The 16,312-nt window shown below is 38.8% G+C and overlaps 1 protein-coding gene across 3 annotated transcripts in view; it reads left to right on the top strand.

Moving 5' to 3' along the window:
* pard3aa (par-3 family cell polarity regulator alpha, a) overlaps nucleotides 1–16,312 on the top strand; it is a 461,686-nt gene that overhangs the window by 155,399 nt on the left and 289,975 nt on the right. For all 3 annotated transcript variants that reach the window (XM_079863216.1, XM_079863217.1, XM_079863218.1), the window contains exon 3: nucleotides 1,718–1,901. In XM_079863216.1, coding sequence (XP_079719342.1) covers nucleotides 1,718–1,901 — 184 coding nt within the window. The remainder of the gene's footprint in view (nucleotides 1–1,717; nucleotides 1,902–16,312) is intronic.

A 16,312-nucleotide genomic window follows, 5' to 3' on the forward strand; every position in this document is an offset into this window, starting at 1 on the left:
AGAAGTCAGTTTGAATTAGGCTAATCATAAACCGTATTAAAATCAGAGCATGAACGAGAAGGACAGTAGAAAAAATGTAACTAAACCCCTCCGGTCACAGTTCTGCCTGGTAGCGAGGAGTAAATAGCCGAATGTGAACCAGAGAACGCCATCGTTTACAAATCAACAGACTCAAGCTGCTTCACACAATAGTGTCTCTGTGTCGGCCTGTCTCACGCCTGCATGTGACTGGCTGGTTTCATTTGTTCCGGTGGATGTGTGAACAGTTAATGTCGGCAGAAATCCAATCCAATCCAATCCAAACTTTATTTGTAAAGCACATTTAAAACAACCAACGTTGACCAAAGTGCTGGACATTGACATGATTTCGGACAGATTGTAAACACATGAGTAACAAAAAACTAACATTTAAAACAAGGGACAAACTTGAAAACCTCAAGCAGGTTTAAAGGCCAATGAATAAAAATCAGGACATAGGCTGATGAATTAACCTCTCAATGCAATTTCTCCTTTTTGCAGCATTGCAGGGGTGTGTGTTTCCGAAACGTTTTCCACAGTGCTCGTGCTCAAAAGCATTCTTTTCAAGTGTGTTATAGCGTGTTATAATTTCTCACTTTCTCTCAGAATAGGAGTCGACCCAGAGGAATATTTTATTGCTCTTTCATAGCTCTGGAGACTTTCTGTTGTTTCATTTTCCATGAGAGAAATAAAAATAGATGGAAATGAGACCTTTGACATACAGCACAGCAGGAGTGTAGAGCTATGACATGAATGTGGATAGAGTTGGTGCTGTTTGTTTTGATTTTTAGATAACCAATTTTTAAACCGCAGACTTTCATATCTGAACTTTAAATCTGAACGAAACTTAAGATAAAATGTGTGTGTGTGTGTGGGGTGGGGTGGGGGGTTAGAACTGTTTTATTCTGCTTTCTGAAAAATGGTCAGACATACTGAAATGAATCACAGTTATTTCATTAAATGCTTTGTCTGATTTATACATCTATGGTCCTCTTCACACCGGGTATTGAAATGTGTTTTGGTCGATCGGATCGCAAGTAGACGAGGGAGACACATACCCGTTTACACCTGGTGTTTCCGTCTCTTTTGTCCACTTTCATCCACTTCTGTCCTGATTTTTTCGAGGGTAGTGTCTATGGGCGGGGAAATGTATGTTTTTTTTTTTTCGATCTAATGGACAAAATAAACTTACTAAATTTACAAATGAACGTGTCCGGAGACGACGGAGAGCATCAGCTTTAGTTTCTGCTCTGACGGTCTCAAGATCAGCCGAACACTGTGAGTGTGTGTTAGAAATCAGGAATGGAGAGAGAACATTGTTCTTGGTACGTTCCCATAATCTGTTTGAACACATTCGACCTCATGAGCGTTTACACTATGAGAGCAATCTGGTCGAATGCGTTTTCCACTACCTCTGGAAGTGGTTGAAAGTGGACAAGCTCAAAACGTTTTAGACCCGTTTAAACCTGCATTTAGTGTCGTCCACTTGTGATCCGATCGAACAAAACGCATCTTAATACCAGGTGTAAACAGGGCCTAAAAGTACTAATGGTGCATGGATGGATAGATGGATGGATAGATATCTGTCCATCGATATTTAGATGGCCTTTATTTAAGCAAGCTTTGTTTTATTTGTCTATAGTTATGTCAAATAGATCAACCAGCATGATTAATACAATATTGTCTCTCTGTCCCTCAGCTGGTGGTGGTGTATGAGGAGCAGGATCCTCATCATGGAGGCGACGGCACCAGCGCCAGCTCCACGGGAACCCAGAGTCCCGAACTCTTCAACACGACTGAGCTCAACTCCAGCAACCTGTCCGCCTTCCAGCCCTACCAGACCAGCAGCGAGATCGAGGTCACGCCATCAGCCCTCAGGACCAGTGAGTTACCGGCCAATGCAGAGTTGTGTGGAACTCGCGTCCTAACAAGATGCAATGTGACAAGTTCAGTGTCTGTCCACTAGTGAAGCGTGGATCGTGGTTATATCCGTGGACTCATACAAATAACATTCCAATTAATTGCGGGTGGATGAGGTAAATCATTAATCATGGAAATATGAATGCGTTTAAAGCTTAATCTTTCATCAGGCACTAATTAGCGGACTCTCATTAAGCTCTGCACTTGTGGGGTCCACTTGTTTAAACAGCGATGGAGGCTAAACAGATCCGAGAGATATTTTAAAAAGGAGAATTAAAAACAAAACAAAAGGAAGGAAAGAAAGAAAGAAAGAAAGAAATGTACCGTTTGGGAGCATTTTTAGTGAAGTTCTTAACCAGGATGAATCAAGGGCTGGGTATGTAATGTATGTATACATGACAATAAACTAAGAAAGCCTATATCCAGCCTTAGCTTGGGCTGAACATATTTAATTTCTTGTGTGTGTGTTCGGGAAGTTGCAGTGACGGCAACCGTGACTGAAAAGCTTGTGTTTAGACTATTAAGGAAATGCAATTTTGTCAAAGAAGAACTTTTACTTTGAAGTATTATGCTTTTAAATGAACATTTATTTAGAGTAATATGTTATTTCATCACACTTAACTCTGAGAATTAGAATCATTGTGACAATCAGAGAGAATCATAAGTGTGGGGGATGATTTATTTTTGACAGCAGATTCGGGTGACGTTAGATCTGATCCGCACATCTCTACTGTCCACACTGAACGAGAATTTGAAGAAAGAATGATGAAGGATTTTGGTTTAGTTATATTTCATGTGGGTGGAGATACTCAGTGAGATACAGATTCTGATTCTAAAGTTACTGAAGCCGATTATGAATATTCTGATTAGGATTTTTACTGTACTGATTCTGATTTGATTTTTACGATCATCAGTCGGCTGATTCTGATTTGGAATCTACTTAATTTCATTGTTCTGAATCTGAATCTTGTGATTTTGATTATGATTATAAAAGTAGTGATTCTGTTTGGATTCTTCTGATCGTCAGTCTGCTGGTTTTGATGCTAATTTTGAAAGTATGATTGTGATTTGATTCTTCTGATCGTTAGTCTGATGACTTGAATCTGATTTAGAAAGTACTGATTCTGATTTGATTCTTCTGATCGCCAGTATGATGATTTTGATTCTGATTTTGAATCTACTGAATGTAATTCTGATTCTTGACCTGCTCATTGGACCAAAACTCAAATTAACATATAAGAGATACTTAATTACTTAATGATATTGTGCTATTTCCACAATATGTATTGCTTGTGGTGAATCACAGCACATTGGCGTTTCATTTACCAGCAACGTGAGGTGCAAAAGTTGTGAAAAACTTTATCTTGAATCTTGCCTTGTCATACATCAGTTTGTTTCTTCTGAAACTATGGTGGGATCTCTGAGGAGAGGAGGTGTGTGAGTTGGTAGAGAACAGTGTGCGCTCTGTTAAAGTTGTGTTTGACACTAGACGTACAGGGACTGACCTTGACAGGGGTCGAGTGGGCAGGTGAACCCGTCGAGGGAACAGCAAGACACACTCAGTCAGGTGTGGAGAGAAGAGCTATGATTAACTGTGACAGCTCAGACCAGCCTGAGCTACACACACACACACACACACACACACACTCAAGAGTTCACATCATAAGGCCTCATTTCAACATATATTAGTCAGTTCCAATTGTGCGATTGAATAAAGATTAAAGATGGAGAATGTGGATTTATTTCTAATTTTATGATATGGTATAGTGCATATATAGTGCATTTATGTGCATAGAAGCATGATGTTAATAGAACAGAGGAGCGATTGTGAAGTGAACCACACGTTGCTCTTTAAGAAAACAGCCTCCATTTCTGTCCGGATCTCTTTCCACACTGATAGTCCTACAGGTGAGTGTGTTCCCATGCTACCAGGCTCTTCTTTAGTCTGCGTGAACCGTTGATTGTGTGTATTGTTGTGCTTTGTGAGCCGCCGCAGTGGGAGGTCTGCAGTGTGAATTCCCCAGTATCATGTGAATGCTGCCAGCACAAATTCATTTCCTCTAGAAATATTTGTATTTGTACAAATTTACAGCAAAATACACATTGCAGATACTCTCCCAAAGATCCTGTTCAATCAACTAGACTAATTAGTTAGCAACATCCACAAACCAGTTGAATTACACATTATAATTCAACTGGTTTGTGTGTGTGTGTGTGTATATATATTACAGTATATATTACATTACATTATTCAACATTTTTGCATCACAACATTAAAAATGTAATATATAAAAGAGGTCTTGTACACATTAGTGCACTTTGTCGATACTGACAAAAACACACTTGCTTTGTTCCAAAACATATTGAGCTGCCTGCCAAAACTGCATTTTAATGCACTCCCAACACCAAGTCTGTTCCATACTCATATTTCTAAGGCTCCCTGCTCTAACCAAATTCTGTTTGTATCCTTCAATCCCAGAATGCATTGCAACTAACTTTCTCTGCCAGTGTTTTAGTTTTAAGTTCCCAGCATTTTTGATCATATTCATAAAACTTTCCTGGCCTCCTAAATATGTTGTTGTATGAATATGTAAGCAGTCGATATATCAAAAGAAAGAACAGAGGCTCTGCTATTTTTATTCTAGCTTCATTCTTTTGTATCAACAATTAAATGTCAGAACGATGATCAAAACATAGATCAAGTAGATGAAGTCCATCAACCCCCCCAAAGCTTCACAGTCATTAGCTCTGGGGTTCAACAATTCATTCGGTATCATTAGGCAGTTTTGATTTGCTGTTGAATGTTTGATGATCATGTTTGCCTAATTGTGCATAAACATCTTCTATCAGCTCCTTCTGGTTTATGCAGATCATTTACTCCAATTGTTTTTGGATCCAGAGTTTCAGTAGTCTTTCAGAAGATACGTAACAGCGCTCTCTATCGTATAACAGTGAAAACACGGATTGCCGGAAAAAACTTGTCAATGGCAGGAAAGCGGCAGAGTGGCAGAAACAAATGAAAATCTTGACAATGGTGTGGAAAGAGTTGTTTGTTACATGTATACAGTGCTTTTCTGGGTACTCGAAGCACTTTACATGGAAGGGGGAATCTCCTCAACCACCACCAGTGTGCAGCATCACCTGGATGATGCGACGGCAGCCATATTGCTCCAGAACGCCCAACACACACCAGCTTACTGGTGGAGAGGAGACAGTGGTGAAGCCAATCAGTATATGGGGATGATTAGGAGGCCATGATGGACAGGGGCCACTGGGCAAATTTGGCCAGGATGCCGGGGTTACACCCCTACTCTTTTTCGAAGGACATCTTGGGATTTTTAATGACCACAGAGAGTCAAGACCTCGGTTTAACGTCTCATCCGAAGGATGGTGCTCTTTGACTGTATAGTGTCCCCAACACTATACTGAGTATACTGACTATACTGACCCACACAGACCACAGGGTGAGCGCCCCCTGCTGGCCCCACTAACACCTCTTCCAGCAGCAACCTGGTTTTCTTAGGAGTCTCCCATCAAAGTACTAACCAGGCTCAGCCCTGCTTAGCTTCAGTGGGAGACCAGTCTTGGGCTACAGGGTGATATGGCTGCTGGCTACATGCCACACAGCAGGACGATATCACCTTCCCATACGACTTATTCTGTTTCCAAATCTCCTCATTTCCACGATTCTGAATCACAGAGTTTGCCCTCAATGACCAGCTTGATTACAGATAACCAGCTCTCCTCATCAGTCTTTCTCACTGTCTTATAGTGATTATAGATAAATAGTGAGAGCTGTTCTTGATGACTTCCAAAAAAAAAAAAAAAAAAAATTCCTGCCATTCCCCAGGAGAACTGAGATGGGCGTTTTATTCCAGCAATAACACAGAAATCCCAGCTGCAGTAGCGGCGCGATGGCCCTCGAGTTCGGCTGCCGAAACATGTAATCACAGACATTCAGTTTTCGTCTTGCCGAATTTGCATTGATTGTTCCTCTTCGAAGTAAGAGAAGGGGAAATGAGAACTCTTCCCTCACGTTTGATTATTTAAAAAAAAAAAAAAAATCTTTCAGCAGAGGTCAGGGCAACTAATAATTGGATTGGTGATGAGATGTAAATTATGGTAATGAATGTAATTTGCTTGTAATTATACAGAATCAGGCGTTCGTCTGACTTGTCTGACACCAAAGTGTAATCTTGCAAAAAGTCGAGAGAAATAAAGAAAACTTTGGAGCTTTCTGACGCTGTCGGCTGGTGTTGAATCTTAATGAAGGCGCGCTGGCATTGGTCTGTCTGGTTTATTTCCAGCAGTGCAGTGGGAGAGCGAGTGTTTGTAGTGTGTAGTGTGTGTCGAGGCCTGTGCACTGAGCAGGGGAGGTCCCTGGTGGGCTCAGAGAGGCAGGCACTCATTAGTACGGGAGTGTGTTGCGTTCAGGTGCTCTACCCTGGGGCTCGCTGCCTCTCTCCGTCGCACTTCTGGATCTTTTCAGCTTAGCTCCAATAACTCTCCATATCCCTCTCGCTCTCCCTCATTACCAAGCCTCCTCCTCTCCTTACGCTCGGCATAACATCATATCCCATCATGCACTTGGGCGAACCACTTTTTTAGTTGTTTATGTAACCATCTCATGAAACATGGGATAGTTCACACACAAATGAAGATTCTTTCAGTTATTCACCCTCATGCACTTTTAAAAGCTTATGATGTTCTTTATTATGGGAACTCTACAATAATTGATGGGCGGAATGGAATGTTCACATTAATTGCTGAAATCCAAACAATATCTGTCTATATTTTAGTAATATTGTGAAACATTATTACAGCTGTTTTTTATGTAAATATAGTATTTATTCCTGTGATCAAAGCTGAATTTTCAGCATCATTACTCTAGTCTTCAGTGTCACATGATCCTTCAGAAATCATTCTAATATGATGATATGATGCTCAAAAAACATTTATGATTATTATCAGTGATGGAATCAGTTGTGCTGCTTCATATTTTTGTGGAAACGTGATGCATGTTTACTGGACAAACATTAAAGTAGTACATATTGCTTGTGCACTATATTTCAATGCCATCTAAAGTCACATTATATTATTGTGTGAGGAACTTCAGTTGCCTCACAAGCAAATATGTACTACTTTTTTGGACATTTTATGGTGTTGATTGTTATACTTAATATGGAAAGAACAGCACAAACATTCAGCAAAATATCTCCTTTTGTGTCCTTTAGAAAAAAAGACAGCCATGTTCGTTTTGGAAGAACATTCATTTTTGGCTTTCAAAACACTCCTGCTGCTCCATCCAGAAGTCATGATAACATACAGCCACTTCCAAGAAGGATGTAAATGACTCGCCTGATCTGCGATATCCCACTGCTTTGGTATCAGAACCTCAGAGATGTTTTTGTTTTAATGTTTGTCCAGCAATACTGTACCCCCCACCCCCAAACAGTAGCCTCGGGGGTGTTTCCAATCTGATGGCTGGCTGACTTGGGGATATAAACATGGTGATGTTTGACAAAGGCTTCCCCGATGACACACCAGATCCTCAGCCATTAGGAGATTGCCTGCGGGGAAAAGTGCAGACACCTGCGGGCAGGCCAGCGTTTATATAATCAATTTGTTGTGTGGCTGGCCGCTCCCCCGCTTCCTCTTAAGCTGTGGTCTGGTAGAAGTCATTAGGAGGACATGTAGGGACATGAACACCACACGATGACAATATTATTTGTGAAAGACTGGCTTTCAACATTCTAGCTAGACACTGACATTGTTTGAAGACATTGGGTCTCATTTACTAACCCTGTATTGTATGTATTCGCATATATATACAGATGGCTGATCAGAGGTGTGTAATCTCAGTCTGTATAAAAGGTGATTGTTGTGTTTGCCCTTGTTTTGGAGATGGTAGATTCATGCGCGTACACACGTGTTGTGAATTAATTGGACTTTTTTCATGAGAAGTTCTCCTGTGCGTAGAAATACTAATAAATCATGCAATTATTAGTAGGGCTGGGTATCGATACAGGTGTCCTGATTCGATTTGATTCTGATTCACAAGACCTCAGTTCGATTCTCGATTCGATTTGATTCTTGATTTTCTATATGATTAAATTTATTAAATTATTAAATTTTCAGTGGACCCACCACAAAAAAGTAATAAATGAATAAAATAGTTATTGTTTTTGTTCTTTTTGGCCCATGTGTCCTTGTATTGTAATAAATAAGGTTTTGACATCCAAAAATAGATACATAGATAGAGTGAAATTTAACAATTCTCAATTCCAATTTCGATACCAGAGCTAAAACTACTAATGTACATTTCAAAGATTATTAAAGACAAGTAAACAGCCATTAATATAAACAAATAAATACATAAATACAATAGAACAAAGATACAAATGTAATAATCATTGCTTTCAAGGTTTTTCAGGTTTCTAACAATAGTTTTCAAGTACAGAAATTTATCAAATATATCAAGTAAAATAACACTGCAAATAATCTTTACTGTACAAATTAAATAAAGGTTAATGCTTATTAAAGTTACAAAAACATAATTCAGTGAAGAGCAGGGAGTGATAGTTTTGTCTTTTGTAGTTTGATTAACATTAAGAACACAAACAGCAGCAGGAATATTAGGCTTCTGTCACTTTAAGACTAATGCAGCAGGAATATTAGGCTTCTGTCACTTTAAGACTGATGCAGGAATATTAGGCTTCTGTCACTTTAAGACTGATGCAGGAATATTAGGCTTCTGTCACTTTAAGACTAATGCAGGAATATTCACGCGCGTGATCATAGGTAACTAAACCTATGCGCGTGAACTCGGCAATCGACTACTTTGGACTTCAACCGAAAAACAGGATGTAAACAGGTATTTGCGCTGGCTTAAATAACATCATTTTTATACATATCTTTCACATCTACTGCAGTCAGATCCACTCGTGTCACGCTTCTGTCACTTTAAGACTAATGCAGCAGGAATATTAGGCTTCTGTCACTTTAAGACTAATGCAGGAATATTAGGCTTCTGTCACTTTAAGACTAATGCAGCAGGGATATTAGGCTTCTGTCACTTTAAGACTAATGCAGCAGGAATATTAGGCTTCTGTCACTTTAAGACTGCAGCAGGAATATTAGGCTTCTGTCACTTTAAGACTAATGCAGGAATATTAGGCTTCTGTCACTTTAAGACTGATGCACGGATCCAATATAATGATTCACATCTTCTTCTCTACTGATTACTTAAGCCATAACTGACTATGTTTACTTGGATAATGCAAAGGTGGGCATTTTGAGATAAATTTGTGTGAATTTGTCCATTTTAGTGCAAGGAGACATGCAAGAGAATTCATGTGATTATTCGCACGCTGTCTGAGTCGGCAGCTGTGTGTGTGTGTGTGCTTCGAGTGTGTGCACGCATAAAACTTTTCACACAGCGCACGCAAGTTCTCTTTCACTTGAATGCTTAAATTTGCAAGGCTTGAAAATTATCAACTTTCGTGACCCTTCAGCTCTGGTCTGATCGGGACACTGAGAGCTCCTTCAACTGGAGCGTCTGGAACGTCTTTCACGCTGAAAGGTGAACCTGCATCCGTCATGTTCAGCCCTGAATGAATGCCAGGATCGCCGCTATAACATCGAACAAGGCAAATAAGAGGATGACATCTAGTGGAGAAGACTAGTCAGTCAGATATGTTCAAATTAACATTTGGAAATAAATACGAAAAAAAAAAAGATCGATTCGTGGCTTTTGAGAATTGATATCGAATCGACTATATAACAAAAACAAAGATTAATCGAATTTTTTTTTTTTTTGCCCAGCCCTAATTATTAGTGAATGAGTATTTTTGGTTATTAATAGTACATTATGAAGGCTGTATTTTCCAGAGATCGCATTTGTTGGCTGTACGTCATCGAGGCTGCTTCATTTCAGAAATGTCACCATTTCATTCCAATGTAGGAAATTGCAATAACTTAAGCCTCACGAGGAATAATAGTCAATTTTACAATAGTAACTCTTCTGAAATGAGGCAGCCTCAATGATGTACAGTACGCAGTTGACACATGTGACCTCCGGAGGAGAAATGAGACACAATGTTGCTTGTGGTTGCTAATGTGGTCTGAGTGGTTGCTAGGGCTTGCTATGTGGATACTAAGATGTTTTGGCTGGTTCCTCATAAGCCAAGTCCAAAAAATATACTTAAATAACAAAATATGTACTTTCTTCCCCCGGTCTGTGCAGCTGTAGTCCACACTGAGATATGTGGGTCAACTTGCCCCGTCAAAATCACAATCTTAAGAGTAATTTTGTGTGCACATTTCACAACACATTAACGACACTTTGCGTGTTCATGACGCTAAAGGAAAAAGAAAGTCACAATACAAAAATATAACAAGTTAAACAGTATTTCAAACAGCTCAGATAAATGAATTGAGACAAACTGACCCGCAACAAAATATTTGTTTAAATCTCTTACATGAGTAACAGCAATAAAGTATCGATTGCACATGAAACTTGAACATTTGCAAATAGAACAGCAACTGTATTACAATTGCACACATGCATTTTAAATTGCACATGCTAATTCTTACGTCGCCAAATTTCATCACTTCATCTACAGTCTTTCAGGACCTCTTCTTCTCGTTCTGGACCAAAGGCTTTGACATAATCTTTCCTCTAACACCAAGAGCAGAATCAGTGTGCTGATATGCATGGCTGAACGTGTGTGATTGCCCATCTGTTTTGTGTTTTGTTTTTGTGATTGTGTCATTTGCACGGCGAGTTTCTCTCTGTAGGTCCAACCATCACGTCTCCTCATGCTAATCAGGCTAGCCCTCAAGCATGCCGAACAGACCTCCAGTCAGACATGGAAATGCCCTGAAAGCACCCGCTCGAATCAAGCTGCATGCCACTGGCGCTTCACAAAGTGACTTCTTGCTCTTTGTCATTGAAGTGCCTTTTCGGGAGCGTGTTGGAGCAGTGGTTTATTAGCTGTGTCATCTCTTCATCACGCCGCCCAGCTCCATTAGCGGCACAACACAAATGAGCGCGCGGGGAGGGGCGGAGCCTCGACACCGGAGTGGGCGGGAAGCTTGCCTAATTCACACTATTAGTCAAAGAACTATAAAAGTGGCACAGTTTAATCTAAAGCTTATTATGGCTGATAATTGTAACCATTTATACTGTAAAACAGGGGGGAATATTTAATGAGGTGTGACAACTGCAGAGAGACTAAAACACTTACTTTGCGGACAAGACTGGTTTACTACAGAGAGGGCATTTAGCAGTGTAAAACAGGGAACGTCACGTTTATAAATACTATAATGGTATCATGATGGTACCAGATTGTAATCTGTACTGCTGCGATTCGATAGTTATCGTAGTATTGATTTATTATTATTCATATACCATGGGATTTCCAAGAATACTGGTATATCCATGATATTGTATCTTTCAATATTAAATATGTAATTGTGCATGCTCTTTTTTGCCTATTTTAAAATTAAGATTACCTTAATCTAACGCTAATTAAAGTTAATCTATAAAAACACTCATAATTTAATTACATTGATAAATGTAATATTCAACACGTTAAAATGAATATCCATTTTCCGTACTTCCACACATTATAATACTGTGATCCATAAATTCACTTTTTAGCATTTGAAATGATTGATTTTTAGTTTTTAGTGTTTTATACAAGTATAAGTTTGCCCAGTTCTTGGTTATTTTTAGCCATATCATGTAAATAATTATAGGTTTAGTATCAGCCAGAATTTTGATATCGATGCAATCATTCATACAACTTTGTTGTAAAAAAGTTGCATTACATTTTTGTTTGTATACTGTACAGTCTGATTAGATTAGCCATAACCAGATCATTTACAAATTTTACAAATGAATAATCAATAACAAATGATTTTACTATAAGTATATCCAACCTTACTGGGATTCATAAGAGTACACTCACGTAAACTGTTTACAATATAGCAAATCTCAACTGCTTGATTGTTATATTGTTAAAAAAATGTCATTTATATTATCACCATACAATACATAAATGTAAACACACACACACACACGCACGCACGCACACACACGTGTATATAGCAAATCTCAACGGCTTGATTGCTTGTGTTCAACAAGTGTCATGAGGCATGAAGATATTATAAACATCAACATCATGATTTTCTCTAGAACTGATTGAAACAATGCAAATATAAATAAATTGACTAGCGCCTCACAATGTTTCACACAGCTGCATTGTTTCACAGGTTAACAACTCACATTTGTTTCTTCAGCTCTTAGATTAAAACCGTCTTGTTTTGTCTGCTATAATCTGTTTAAAAGCATTGTTGTGTGTGTGTGTGTGTGTGTGTGTGTGTGTGTGTTCTCATCCAAAGTTTTTCTGCACTAAACACTTTCCACCTCCATTCAGCTTCTCCTTCCTCTTGTCCTCCTCAGCACTAACATGCTAAGTCAACGTGTGTGAAAGAAATGGGCAGATCCTGCTCAAAGTGCATCAGTGTGTGTGTGTGTGTGTAGCAGTGTGTGTAGCACCTGCTCAGCTCTTCAGCAGAGACACGTGGAAGATCATTAGCAATGTCACACAGTCATCTGCATTCATCGGGCACGATGCATCTCAAGTCCTTAATTCAAAGCCCGACTACAAAGCCAAGTTCACTTCAGTGGGTTCAGCTTTGTGAATACAAACTAAGGCGGGATCGCTTTAGTTCTGCCAATTCCCATGGCGCTGTCAGAATAAAACACCCTCGTGATTTGTGCTTGTGTGTTGAGAAAAACAGGCGCAAACGTCAAAACTCTGGAGTTCATTAGAGTTTGCAGTGAACATGTCTACTCTGCTCTTTGAAAGTTTTCTACACATGTTGTCATGCGAGGATCAGAACCGAGGATCAGCTTAACCAGACCTCTCATTAATCTGCTAATGATCTGTGATTAGATTGAAGCACACTCACACACTCAGACTCGCGTGGATATGCGTTGCAGAAAATTGTCTCTGCCAGTTTCCAAACTTTGTTTCTGTCTTTCCGTGCTTTTGAACAAAAGTCCTGCCATTAACATGACGTATTAGCCTTCAAACACACTCAGATTAAAATGTAAATGAGCCGTGTCCAAGTCTGAACTCGGGCCGCAACATTTTTTTGAGATTTTTCTGAGAACAGAAAGTTTTGGTTTCCTCTAGATCAGCGGTTCTCGTCTTTTTGTCCACAACAATGTTCGAAGGCCGCATGATTGTTCCAGTTGTTTGTGATTTACTGGATAATGATGAAAGATAAGGATTGTTAGAAATATATTTTACTCAAAATTTAAACCTAATGAAATATTTTAGAGTTTGGCGTAATTAAAAAAAAAAAAATAAATAAATAAAAAAAATATAAGTAAACACGGCTGAAAGTGAAAGCTGGTGAAAAAGATCCGTGCAACATCCATTATTTGGACTTGGTTCGGATTTAAGCCGTCCGACGAGCAGCAGCAAACTATAGACAGAGTGTGTGGGGTCACAGTTCGGTAAGTTAACACACGACTAATCCGTTCTACCACCTCAAATTCAAAACGAAACATGATATCACTGAATACCAGCGCGCGCGTATTATTCCCAATATGTCTTAGTGGTGTAGCACATAATCTCTGTCTGCGCCCGATTTTAAGAATCGTTGTTGTGTTTCTTTTTAACTGAAAAGACATCAGTTAGACAATATTCTAATTTTAAATTTGGGGTTTCATAAGCTCCAAGCCATAATAAACATTACTTAAGTCTCTGCAGCTAGTGTACTTACATTTTATTTATCTGCAAAATTATGTTGTATACTTACAGTTTTGCACAATATATGTTCTCAAAACTACATACACCCTTTAAAAAAAACAAAAAACATTTAGCAGTTGTTTAGCAGGGTCTGTGTAACCTGTTCTGAAATGGTTTTATTATAATATATATCGTTATCACAAGAGGCTGCAATGTATATCACAATATGGATTTTAGGCCATATCGCCCATCCCTAATTGATAGCCTATAGTAGTTGATAATAACATAGGCCTACCTAATGTTGCCTACGGACGGTAACAGTACAGTAGTAACCTTTTACAGTCTATGAGTAGAACAGCTTTCTCAAGCAGTTTGTGATGCATTTTGGAAACAGGAGATGAGCCCCTGGTCTAATGCGCCACCTTGCTTGAGAAACCCCTTCTCAAAGACTTACTTTTATAGTCATTATTTGGGTAGCACACATATTCTTAATGCCTTCGGCAGAATTCAAATGAGCCATTTTAATCTAGATTAATCTAGATTAATTTCAAAATTAATCTAGATTAATCTAGATTAAATTTTTTTATCTATGCCCACCTCTAATATATATATATATATATATATATATATATATATATATATTCATTAAAAGTTATTTATATTCATTCAATTCATAAAAAAAAAAGTTTTAGTTACAGATAATACCCTGAACATGGATTTAATAATTTCTATGGAGATGAAATACAGGATTCGGGATTGTGATGCTCTATTTTGTCACCAAAAGTTGAGAGAAAGTTCTCTTTAACTCCAGTATTTGGGTCCAATTGACTTGATTTCAAACTAACTCGTCTCTTACCAAAGATCTTATGCCTTCCTTTCCGTCTAACAGAGTGTACAAGCATCCTCAGTGTGGGCTCATTCCCACATCATTGCTGGTCTTGTCAAGTGTTAGTTGATTTGCATGCGTGGTTGAGTCTGGGCGGCCGTAGCCTCGGGCTCATCCCAGGATCAGTGAGTCTCAGGAATGGTGTTTTTGGAGCTCATGTCTGGAGGCTGTTTCCCTCACGAACCACAAGCCACCTACGCAAAGATGAGAAACAATGAGGACCAGAGGGACGTCACGTGTCGAGAGCACAACACCATGATGAATAAGGCAAAACTAGAGAAGTACGGCACTCTACAGATCAGCGACCTTGTGTTTGAAATACGTCTTACTAATGAAATGCTCTATCTCTTGTGTGTGTGTGAGAGAGAGATTGCAAGAGTAGGTGACTCAACCCACGTATTGTCAACCTCGTAAGATGGAGCAGCCGTTACACATGAGAAAGTCCATGCGGACCTCGCTGGAATTTCCTGGGAGTCGATGTCTCGCCCGGGAAACTCTTAAGTGCTGTTTGTTTTAGGCTTCCCGCAAACCCTCCCGTTTTATTATAGCATTCTATCATAGGTGAACTCACCCTATGGCCAGATCTTTACTGATACGTTTAAGAAGAAATAATGGGGCCAACAGATCATTAGGCCAGTGCTTTTTTTGGCGAAGGAATCGTTGCTTTGATCTTGAGGAAACATTTTTCCTTGACCATTTTGCGGTTGTTATTTTTGCCGATGTGAGGCTGTATGGGAAAGATGAAATGATTCAACAATGTTCCGAGTTTTAACAAGTCACGCTGACTATGTTTGAAACCAGAAGAGCTTGACACTGCAATCTGGCAAACATGTGTCTGTCATTTGAAATAATGTATGAAGAGGAACTAAACACACTATGTGTTTGGCTCTGTGTTCATTTTAAGACTCTCGGAGGAGCGAGCATGTATTTGCCACTAGTGTTTACTTTACTGAATGAAGAGAATATTGTCTTTTTGGGCTTCTGATGTTTTTCTAGCTTTTTGGGTGAAGATTTCAACAATGATTGTGGATGCTAGAAAACACGGTTAGAATACTAATAGTTTGAGTTGAGTTTAGTGAATGAAGTTTGACAGCAGTCTTTGTTTATAGCACTTCTGTTTAGGGACCACACATCCAATTCTCACTATTAACTTGTTGCTTATTATTAGTGTATTACTAGGATATTGGCTTGATAACTTGATGGTTGTTGACATTAACTTTATTTTTTATTTTTTAATGCAATTCTCTTCTTAGATCATACACTCTTGAAAATAAAGATTCTGCATTGGCATTGATGGTTCCATTGATACTTCTATGTAACCTTTCCATTCCACAAAAGGTTCTTGGAAAAAGGTTTTGAAGTTCCTCACATACAAAATGGATCTTTTAACACTTTCCCCACCAGCATTTTTTTTTAAGCCAGCATTTTTAATCATTTTCACAATAGTTTCATGGCCCCCAGAATATTTTGTTGTATAAGTATCTGAACATGCAATATATCAAAAAAGAAAAAAACCATTCTCTGCTTAAAAAAAGCTTTATTCTAGCTTAATGCATTCTTTGTTAATCAACATTTGAATATGGATAAGTTAAAATATATATATATATATATATTTTGAGCAAAAAGCTGAGAAAATCATGTTTTTGTCAAAGACTACATCTGGATTCAGAACGATGATCAAAACACAGATGGAGTCGATCGAGTCCATCAACACCTCAAA

This window comes from Squalius cephalus (genome assembly GCF_949319135.1).
Source record: "Squalius cephalus genome assembly, chromosome: 25".
Classification (NCBI taxonomy): Eukaryota; Metazoa; Chordata; class Actinopteri; order Cypriniformes; family Leuciscidae; genus Squalius; species Squalius cephalus.